An 11,638-nucleotide genomic window follows, 5' to 3' on the forward strand; every position below is an offset into this window, starting at 1 on the left:
GAGACTGTACCGCTCCGATCTCTACATAAAAAAAAAAGCCATGGCGCAGAGCAGCACAGGTGCAAGGGTTAAGCCTATGTGAATATATAGTGATACCCCGGGCTACGATGGCTTTTGTATGTCGGGGCCATCGCATAAACGGCTATCCGGCAGCGCAGACTGCTTCAGCCGCCACCGGATAGCCGTTTAATGTGCCCCGTGTGCTCAGGTGAGTGTCACTCACCTGTCCCCGGCGCTCCGGACCATCCTCTTCATGCTCTGCTGCATAGCCGTTGCGCTCCTTCGTTGTCATCACGTACCGCACATGCTGTCCCATCATCCAATAGGAGCGGCGTGCGCAGCGACGTGATGATGGCGATGGAGAGCGGCGACCAGGGCAGCAGTGACAGTCCGGCGCGGCGGGACACCCCGGGGACGTGATGACGGCGATGGAGTGCGACGATCCAGTGAGTATAACATTCTATATTACTATTGTACGGATCCCTCAACATACGATGGATTCAAGTAACGATGGTTCATTTGGATCTAACTACCATCGTATGTTGAGGGATCACTGTCTTAAAGGGGTCGACCTACCAGGTGGTAGATGGCACTGTAACAAGTAACCAGGAGCTGCCATGGAATGTGAGGCATTACAAGACTAGGCGTGTGCACTGTACAGGTTTGTGCTCCTCCCTGTGTGACCTGGGCACTGTGACGTCACGCCTGTGAAGCAGTCTTCGTGTTATGACGTGATGCAGTGACTGGGCACTATAGAGGTTGCTTCTTACCTGCAGCGGTGGCGCCGGTCACCCCCCACAGCAGCAGGAGCAGTCCGGGCAGCATGAACAGTAGCAGGTGTGGCGGGGCGCCCCGCACCCTCATCATCCCGGCTTTCGTCTCGTGTGTTGCAATCCCGCAGCAGTCAGCGCCCCGTCCTCTCTCCCTCAGTCACTCTGCGGCTCTCTCTGTTCACGTGATCCGGTCAGGTGGCTTTCTCCAGGCAGCGGTAATGTCACGGGCGCCTCGTCCGCTGCTTCTACCGTGTTCGGGAACTGAGAACCGGTCTGGGAAGACTTTGCACCTCCTGATGTGACGTCACTACGAACGTGGCACTAGAAAGTACTCACCTCGTCACTCTTCGTCACCTTCTACCGCCTATCTGACGGGCTACAGCGCCATCTGGTGTGTGGTTTGGGAACCTGCAGGCTGGCTGCAATAGGCTGTGTATAGAGCAGTGTTTCCCAACCAAGGTGCCTCCAGCTGTGGCAAAACTATAACTCCCAGCATGCCCAGACAACCTTTGGCTGTCCGGCATGCTGAGAGTTGTAGGTTTGCAACAGCTGGAGGCACCCTGGTTGGGAAACACCGGTAAAGAGTCTATCGTGTACAAGGGGTTAGGGATGATCCTGATGTTTTTTGTGTGTGTGGTACTGGTATGTACCTGCACCAAATGTATTAAATGGCCACACAGGATTTGGTGAATTTTGCCCAGATACACCTCTCCTAAATTCCACTTCGGTGCACCATTTTCTATGGATTTTTTAAATTATGGCCATTATAATAGCCATACAACTTTCACCTTTCCACCTACAGATCCACATGAGAGGTTGTTTTTTGCATCACCAAATGTGCTTTGTGGTGAGGGTGTGATGAGGGCAGATGGAATTACCCTAGGGGCAGTTGGCATTAACCCCTTGTGTTCGTGACACCAGGGCATGGTTTACAACACAAAGAAAAAAGCAAGGCAGAAAGGGATAATAGCACACCAGAAATGCAAAAAATCTGTCTTTATTATACAAAAGCAACCACATACATTTAAAAACACCTAAAAAAAAGGAGCTCCATAACACTAATGACCACCTCGAGCCATGGAGAGGGACTCCAGAACTAGTCAGAGACATAGTGTGAAGATCTAGTCTCTAATCATACAAACAAATTCATCCCCATGTGCAATACAAATAATATAGAGAAAATCGTGGTATGCATAAGTGTATATCCATAAAACTTACCTCCATTATTATTCCATGTGCTCATCTCGTGTAATCATTAGAGCCACTTTGTGAGTGAATGCAGAGGATCCTCGACTCGTAAAAAGGACATGAAAATTGCTAACCACCACCATAACACACCCACTCATTAACACTCTCAAAGTGCCCCCCTGTGTCCCCATCATCCATACCCCACAAACACTCCACCACACTCCATCTTGTGTGACCCAATGCCCCCCACCACCCCTTTAGTTAATCTATTGAGATATAGATACATAATAGTTTCTACCCAATATTGGCATGTAACAACATATATCCAATAAGGGGCTGATGGTATACCCCTATGGCAATATCTAGACCCCCACCTAACTTGTTGGCCCCCCTTAATCTCCATGCCCTGTTGGCATTCTTACTTACCCAAAAAACCTGTAAACTGTAATTCCTCATTCAGCCTATTCGGGGCCTCTGTTCCCAGGGTGTAGATCCATCTGGACTCTATTTGAAGTAGTCTATTAGAGATCGGTCCGCCACAGATATTGGTTGTAATTCTTTCCAAGCCATATATTTTTGTGCCCCTCGGACTCCCGAGTGTACCCTCAAGTAATGTTCCGCAACCGATGTCAAGTTCCTATGTAGATCCCTGTCCCGTCTTGCCAATGATATCGTGGAAAGATGTTTCTGCACACGCTTCTTAAGTTGCTGGCTTGTCTGGCCTACATAGATTTTACTGCAAGGACATTTTATGGCATATATTGCAGTTGACATATTTCCTCATCTCAAATTGCTGTCCATTCCTAGGATTTATAAAGTGGTCAGTGGGTTCCATAAATTGGCAGATGTTACAATTCCCACAGGGATATGATCCCTTAAGTCTCTGTCCTGAACCAATGCTGGCCAATGGTCTTTGAAAATGATTGTTGGCTAGTAAGTCCCTAAGGTTCGGTGCTCTCCGTGAGACCATTAGTGGCTTGTCTGGTATAATGCCTCTTATTTTCATGTCCGACTTCAAGATATCCCAGTGGCGGTCCATTAGACACCTCAGATCCCTCCATTGGTTTTTGTATTCAGATATAAATCTGGTCGTGTCATCTTTCTTCTTCTTGGATGGCATTAGCAGCTCCTGCCATTTCGTCACCCGTACTCTCTCATGGGCCCTTGCTACAATCTTTTTCGGGTATCCCCTTTCTGAGAAACGTTTAGTCAAATCCTTAGCTTTTTCCTTAAAGTCACTCTCCTTGCTGCAATTTCTTTTGATCCTCAAGAATTGGCCAAATGGAATCCCTTTGAGGGTGTGGCTCGGATGAAATGTTGAGAAATGCAGTAAGCTGTTATTCGCAGTTTTCTTTCTGAAAAGATTAGTGACCAGGCATCCATTTTCTACTTCCACTGTAAGATCCAGGAATTCTATCTTCGTTGATGAGATGTGGGATGTCAGAAAAATATTGATATCATTCATATTAAGGTGATTAATGAATTCTCTGCATTCACTCTCAGTGCCCTGCCAAATGAAAAAAATGTCGTCAATAAAACGAAACCAATGCAAAACATTTTGAAAGTACCGCAACGGGTATACGTGTGCCCCTCCCACCAACCCAAAAATAGGTTGGCGAAGGAGGGGGAACCTGCAAAAAAAAAACTTTCCATCAAAAAGAAAATAGTTGTGGTGCAGAACGAAATCCAGTAACTGTAACAGAAACCTATCAAAATTTGTATTCCTACCTTGAGAGTTTTCCAGGAAATAGCCAACCGCTGTCAGCCCGTCCTTATGCGAGATGTTTGAATAGAGCGACTCTACATCGCATATGACCAGAAATATCTCTCCCGGTAGTTCCAGATGTTGTATTTGCTGTATTAGATGTGAAGAGTCTCTAGTGAAGGATGGTAGATGTCCTATAAGTGGTTGGAGGAAAAAGTCGATAAATGTGCAAGCCTGCTCACATGAACTGCCTATTCCCGAAATGATTGGGCGTCCGGGTGGTTCTTCTAATTTTTTGTGCACTTTGAGCAGCATATAAAAAGTTGCAGCTCGAGGGTTCTTTGCCTGTATAAATTGATGTTCTTTTCTTGTGATTATGCCAAATTCCAGTGCTGTATCCAGTAGGCAGGATAGTTTTCTATGAAAGATCTCTGTTGGATCTGATGGTAATTTTTGGTAATATCTACCATTGGACAGCTGTCTCTCTGCTTCTTTTAGGTATTGTTCCACAGGCCATAGCACCACGTTACCTCCCTTATCGGCTTCTTTAATTACAAGTTGTTTATTTTGTTGCAGATTGATCAAGGCCTGGTGCTCCCTCCTGGATAAGTTCCGCCCTGCAACAGGATCAAGTGGGAGTCTTTCAATCTCATCTCGCATGATGTTAAAGTAGGTATGTGAATAGATATGAGGTGTGTATGGTTTTGAGAGGGTATGATGTATGAGGCTGCAAGGAGGTGCAAGGAGATGGTTCTATTACAATATCGATATGAGGGAACAAATTTGTTATGCACTGCAATTCTCTTTGGGTGTTATTGCTATTTCTCCTTTTTTTTGGGTAGTATGATTTGTATGTATACATTTTTGTTGGTCTAATTATGCATGCTTTGGTGTCAACACACCAATGTTTTCTTAGGTATTATAGGTATAGGTAATGAAGCTTCTATATGCACATACCCTTTTTGGTATTTTATGGATCGATATAATTATTGTTGTTGCTTCAATTGTGTATACTTTGACATTATAGTTGTCATGGTGATGGAATTTAGAGATTTATATATATATATATGAACCTTTGTGTATTACATGGCCTTGTATAATAATTAGTGTGTTAATAATTAACATTAGTGATACAGCAAATATAGTGCATGCTATGTGGATCTGTTTAATATAGGACATAGTATAAGAAGACTGTCACACGAGTTGTTAGAGGTGGTTTTTCTTTCACTTACACTTTTTTATCTACTGTATTTTTCGCTGTATAAGATGCACTTTTTCTTCCCCAAAACTGGCGGGGGGGAAAGTTGGTGCGTCTTATACGGTGAATACACACCTATCGCGGCGGTCCCTGCGGCTATCACCGGCCGGGACCTACGGCTAATACAGGACATCACCGATCGCGGTGATGCCCTGTATTAACCCTTCAGACACGGCGATCAAAGCTGACCGCCACATCTGAAGCGAAAGTGACACTAACCCGGCTGCACCAGGAGGGACCTTACCTGAGTTCTCGGTGTCTGCTCCGTGCCGGGATCCCCTGCATGGCTGGCACTCTCCTTCGTTGTCATCACGTCGTTGCGCACGCCGCCCCGTCATCCAATAGGAGCGGCGTGCGTAGAGGCGTGATGGCGGCGAGGATACGGGAAGCAGAGACGTTCCGGAGCGACGGTGACACCCCAGGGACGCGGCGACAGCGATGGAGGGCGACATCCAGGGCAGCGGTGACGGGTCCGGAGTGGCGGGGATACATGAGTACTACCTCCTATACCAGTGGTCTTCAACCTGCGGACCTCCAGATGTTGCAAACCTACAACTCCTGGCATGCCCGGACAGCCAACGGCTGTCCAGGCATGCTGGGAGTTGTAGTTTTGCAACATCTGGAGGCCCGCTGGTTGAAGATCACTGTGACCTATACTTTACATTGTATTCTTGATTTTCCTCATTTAAAATTGGGTGCGTCTTATATGCCGGAGCGTCCTATAGGGCGAAAAATACAGTATTTTATATTTGTATATTGACAATTGTCTAACTTTGTATTCTTTATTCTACAACCTTGGTATACCCTTAGCTCCAGCTTAGGGGTTTGATGTAGATGTGTTTTAATGGGTGGATAACTGATCAAATATATATTGAGGCATATTGTAGCCAGAGATATAGCCATCTCATCTACTGCAAGATATAAAATAATCCCGGTGCGTAGGTATGAGGTTTAAGACTTACTTCACCTAATATATGCTGTGCGGACATAAGACTCACCACGCAAGCGCGATATACAAGATCTATTTTGCCTAAGACAGGCTGTACGGATAGAAGATCCATTACGCATGCGTGCAGAGGGACGCATGCGCACTTAAAGGTTGGAAGCCAGCAATATGGCCCATTGGCCTTACTAGAGACATGAACATAATACGCATGCGTGAACTTGTTGGTCTATGACGCATGCGCGAGATTCTTTGAGAAGACGCGAGCATACGAGGTGGACGCACCAGCCAATAGGAGTAGACATACGTCATTAATCCAGCGCAAGCGCATTTTGTTTGAAGCAAGGGTATGATACCGGAACTGTATGAGATCAGGTATGTCATTCTAAGGGGTCGAACCGGAACAGGATGTATGGTCAGCGTGTGTGTGTGAAAGGGGGTGGGACCCACACCTGCCGGCACTGAGGTAATGAACAACAATGATATATAAGTTTGTGTTGGTTCATGTTAGAGCCATGTGCCCCTGAGGAAGTCACCCAGAGTCACGGAACGCGTGGGAACCTAGGTTTTGGGGGGGACACCAGCTCTGTTATGATCACGTGATGTATATCTATCTGTTCTTTGACAACTTGATGTTCCTTGATGTGTATGACCATTAACAACAGTGTAGCTCTGTATACATTGTCCATCTTTATTCCGTACAGCCAGATTTCTTTGTGTACATATAGTACATACATTATTATTCTTTGACCATTTAGAAGAGCTCGTTTGTTCATTGCATATGGAACAGTGTTTTATGTGGGGCCGGTTGTCTTAGCGATAGGATTGCACTTTATTATTGTGTACAGCTGGTGTCCCTGTTCTGGGGGGGAGTCTCTGACTAGTTCTGGAGTCCCTCTCCATGGCTCAAGGTGGTCATTAGTGTTATGGGCCTCCTTTTTTAGGTGTTTTTAAATGTATGTGGTTGCTTTTGTATAATAAAGACTGATTTTTTTGCATTTCTGTTGTGCTATTATCCCTTTCTGCCTTGCTTTTTTCTTTGTGTTGTATTCAATATTTAGGCATAGATAGCACCCAGTTATATTAATATCTGTGGTTGAGCCCACCTCCTTTTTAATACCAGGGCATGGTTTATCCTCTACACCACCCGAAGGAATACCGCTGGATCCACCCAGGACTTATATGGGGGAGACTCTGAGGGGTCCCATAGGTCACATGGTCACTGATACCTCACTGGGTTACAATCACATGAAAACAGGTTAATCATATGTCAACTGTTCTTAAAGCTACAACACATTTTATATACAATACACAGCATAACATAGGCATAGAAGTACAGGAACAAGGGGAACAGGTGCAAGGGGGCCCAGGGGACACTGTATGTAGGCTGCCTGACAAGGCAACAAGAGTACAGGGGTGCAACTCATGTACTGGGCCACCACAAACTCCCCCTCTTAACAACAGCCGTCCTCGGCACCCATTACAGTGGCCGACATTAAAGTGGCCACTGGGGCCTAGTGATCACAAAAGTTCCTGGAGCATTGATTCCGAATGTCCTTCACATGCTCCTTTGTTTAGGGTATTAAGAACTGGGATTATGAACATATGAGATTTGTGAGTCTTGTAACTGCATACACAACACATTTATTGCGGATCGGGCTGCCGGAGGCTTTCTACCCGAATACCTTAGCTTTTGGGGCCCTTTGGCAATAGCTACTTCTCCCCAGAACACTATACACATTTTTTGACAATATTACAAGATTACCTTTATACATGGCAACTCTGTCACTATAAATGTTTTACTTATGTTTCAGGGGAACTCTCTGGCCAGTAGAGTACATTGTACACGATGGACAGGAAAAATGGTTAGACATTTGACATTGACTGACTATTATGGACTGGAATATATTTTTGTTAGCTACAGTCCTAACTAGACATGACATTTGACTAGTTTATATGCAAGAAACTATGTACATGACATTAGCTTTACAAGAACTGACATTAGCATTATCTATGTTAGACTAACTAAATATGACTGTATTTTACGCTGACAACTTTATACTTGGTACTATGACTATTCTCTGTTTCTGGCTGGTAACTGTCACTGAGTTGACCTTTGGGATCTGCGCAGCACTACCTCTGGGGAATCTGGAACTCTTGGAGCTTCTGCAGCTGCAGCCGGCTCTTCTTCAGCAAATTCAGGAGCTGGAATTGGTTCAGGACTTACTGGACTCAGAATCGCTGGCATTTTGTGCTTGAGATGTTGGAGACATGGTCGGCATTCTGGAGACAGGTGTATAGGCCGGAGCCAATGGTGACAGGACTGGGACTGGTGAGGTGACTAACGTGGGTTGAACTAGTCCTGGGGTTGGAGATACACAGAAGAAGGCTGGCTGATCTGAAGAAAACATAGGGAAATCCATAGACGGGTGGATCCCCTCGCCAGGAATGTACTACCTCGCAGGTCAGACATCTGGAGGAGACAGAGCTGGGAGCACAGGTAGATCTCCTTTGAGACAGAGCTTGATACGATTTCGGTGGACGACTTGTGGCTCATACCCGGGTTTCTGTACTTCGTGTACATCAGTTTTAGGATAAGGTATGGCCGTCACCATATTCTGTTCTGTCTCATAGATGGAGTCCAATTTGTTGGTTCTTGGGATCTTCCTGAGCCAGACTTTATCGCCCAATTGAAGTTGTTTGGCGGAGGCGTGGATTTGTATCGTTCTTCTCTGCTCCTTGCAGGTTATGACTGGCATAGGCAATTACTTGCTCTTGTCCTTCCTGGACTTGGGACAGGACAGCTCCCAGACCTTCAAAACTGGCATCAGTATACAGCCGGAACGACTGACTGTAGTCTGGATACACCAAGATGGGTGGTTCTGTCAGCAGATGTTTAAGAGCTCGGAACGCTGTCTCTTTCTCTTCGGCTCATTCAATAGGTAGTCTTCCGTTGTAGTTCTCCTTCGTCGTACCCCATAGGAGAGTGGTGAGCGGTTCTGCAATTTGGGCAAAGTGTGGAATAAAGCGGCGGTAGTAGCTGGTAAATCCCAGGAAGCTCCTGACATCTTTCACCGTGCATGGGATTTACCAGTTCTTGACAGCTTCCACCTTTTCAGGATTGGATTGGAATCCTTCTGCGCTGACAACATGACCCAAGTAATGAGGTTTAAACCTGAGGTTTAAACAAGTGACATTTTGATGGTTTAATTTTTAGCCTTTGCTTGATCAGGACTTAAAAGACATCTTGCAGATGACTGAGGTGTTCCTGGTAAGACATGGAATACACAATGACATCGTCCAGGTACAAGACACTTTGGAAATTCAAATGACCCAGGCACCTTTCCATCAGACGCTGGAATATAGCAGGGGTATTGCATAGCCCAAATGGCATACTTTTAAACTCAAACAGCCCCATGAGTGTCATGAAGGCGGTCTTTTCCCAGTCCTCCACGGCCATGGGCACTTTCCAGTATTAATTCGGGTAGAAAAACAGACATGGTGCACATCTACAATCTTGTATAATGATCTGATTGCTTCTCAGCATAATATCAAAAACTAACAGGTTGTTAGTATACATTTTTGATCAAAAAGTACAAGCCCACTCGCCACGTCAAGGCCACCTATTTAGAGTGGGTGCCTAACGTCCCTAGCATAAAATGGCGCAGCACCGGGCGGCGACCACCACCGCCGCGACACCAATGCCCACAGGGGGGGGAATGACCCACCGGCAAAGCGGCCCCAATGCCACTCAAACCAGTCTATGGGCCGCACCCCCCGCAGACACGGTGCCACGGCAGCAGCGGACACCGCACAGCACCACACCAGTGTGAACAAGGTGTAATGGCTCACTTACCATGCTCTCCCAGTCAGACTGGGAGGCTGCTAGGAAAGAAATGACCCATGTGTAGCTAACTACTACTTATATAGGGTTGGGCTGAGGGGGTGGGGAAGAGTGCAGCACATGTTCAAACAAAAAAAAAAAGGGGATAGAAATCACAGTGTGAATTCGGGTAGAAAAACAGACATGGTGCACATCTACAATCTTGTATAATGATCTGATTGCTTCTCAGCATAATATCAAAAACTAACAGGTTGTTAGTATACATTTTTGATCAAAAAGTACAAGCCCACTCGCCACGTCAAGGCCACCTATTTAGAGTGGGTCCCTAACGTCCCTAGCATAAAATGGCGCAGCACCGGGCGGCGACCACCACCGCCGCGACACCAATGCCCACAGGGGGGGGGAATGACCCACCGGCAAAGCGGCCCCAATGCCACTCAAACCAGTCTATGGGCCGCACCCCCCGCAGACACGGTGCCACGGCAGCAGCGGACACCGTACAGCACCACACCAGTGTGAACAAGGTGTAATGGCTCACTTACCATGCTCTCCCAGTCAGACTGGGAGGCTGCTAGGAAAGAAATTACCCATGTGTAGCTAACTACTACTTATATAGGGTTGGGCTGAGGGGGTGGGGAAGAGTGCAGCACATGTTAAAAAAAAAAAAAAAGAGGGGATAGAAATCACAGTGTGAATTCGGGTAGAAAAACAGACATGGTGCACATCTACAATCTTGTATAATGATCTGATTGCTTCTCAGCATAATATCAAAAACTAACAGGTTGTTAGTATACATTTTTGATCAAAAAGTACAAGCCCACTCGCCACGTCAAGGCCACCTATTTAGAGTGGGTCCCTAACGTCCCTAGCATAAAATGGCGCAGCACCGGGCGGCGACCACCACCGCCACGACACCAATGCCCACAGGGGGGGGAACGACCCACCGGCAAAGCGGCCCCAATGCCACTCAAACCAGTCTATGGGCCGCACCCCCCGCAGACATGGTGCCACGGCAGCAGCGGACACCGCACAGCACCACACCAGTGTGAACAAGGTGTAATGGCTCACTTACCATGCTCTCCCAGTCAGACTGGGAGGCTGCTAGGAAAGAAATGACCCATGTGTAGCTAACTACTACTTATATAGGGTTGGGCTGAGGGGGTGGGGAAGAGTGCAGCACATGTTCAAACAAAAAAAAAAGAGGGGATAGAAATCACAGTGTTAATTCGGGTAGAAAAACAGACATGGTGCACATCTACAATCTTGTATAATGATCTGATTGCTTCTCAGCATAATATCAAAAACTAACAGGTTGTTAGTATACATTTTTGATCAAAAAGTACAAGCCCACTCGCCACGTCAAGGCCACCTATTTAGAGTGGGTCCCTAACGTCCCTAGCATAAAATGGCGCAGCACCGGGCGGCGACCACCACCGCCGCGACACCAATGCCCACAGGGGGGGGAACGACCCACCGGCAAAGCGGCCCCAATGCCACTCAAACCAGTCTTTGATATTATGCTGAGAAGCAATCAGATCATTATACAAGATTGTAGATGTGCACCATGTCTGTTTTTCTACCCGAATTCACTTTCCAGTATTCACTGGTTAAATCCACTGTGGAGAAGTAAGCCGCCGACCAGAGGGCTGTAAGTGACTCCTCGATCTTCGGCAAAGGATAAACGTCTTTATGTGTGACAATATTCTGCTTCCTGTATTTGACACAGAAGCGGATGGTTCCATCTTTCTTCTTGACCAAGACAAGTGGACGGTGCATTTCTTTGATAGGCGGGCTGTCCCCTGTAAGGATACAATGATGGATTATTGAATTCTGCCTGAAGTGTGTGGGCTGTTTGCTGAAAGCTTTATGATACCTTTTGGCGACATTGATAACTCCATTGACCTGGTCTCTTGAGGTGTTGTTGTCT

The 11,638-nt window shown here is 46.4% G+C and overlaps 1 protein-coding gene across 2 annotated transcripts in view; it reads right to left on the minus strand.

Annotated features, from left to right (window-relative positions):
• CD164 (CD164 molecule) overlaps positions 1 to 1,135 on the minus strand; it is a 35,492-nt gene extending 34,357 nt beyond the window's left edge. The window contains exon 1 of one of the 2 annotated variants that reach the window (XM_056566287.1): positions 771 to 1,135. In XM_056566287.1, coding sequence (XP_056422262.1) covers positions 771 to 867 — 97 coding nt within the window. In that variant the 5' untranslated portion in view covers positions 868 to 1,135. Of the gene's footprint in view, positions 1 to 576; positions 665 to 770 lie in introns of those variants that run through there. The other variant, XM_056566288.1, reaches the window with a different exon arrangement.
• Positions 1,136 to 11,638: the final 10,503 nt, after the last annotated feature.

The sequence above is a fragment of the Hyla sarda genome, chromosome 3 (genome assembly GCF_029499605.1).
Source record: "Hyla sarda isolate aHylSar1 chromosome 3, aHylSar1.hap1, whole genome shotgun sequence".
NCBI lineage: Eukaryota > Metazoa > Chordata > Amphibia > Anura > Hylidae > Hyla > Hyla sarda.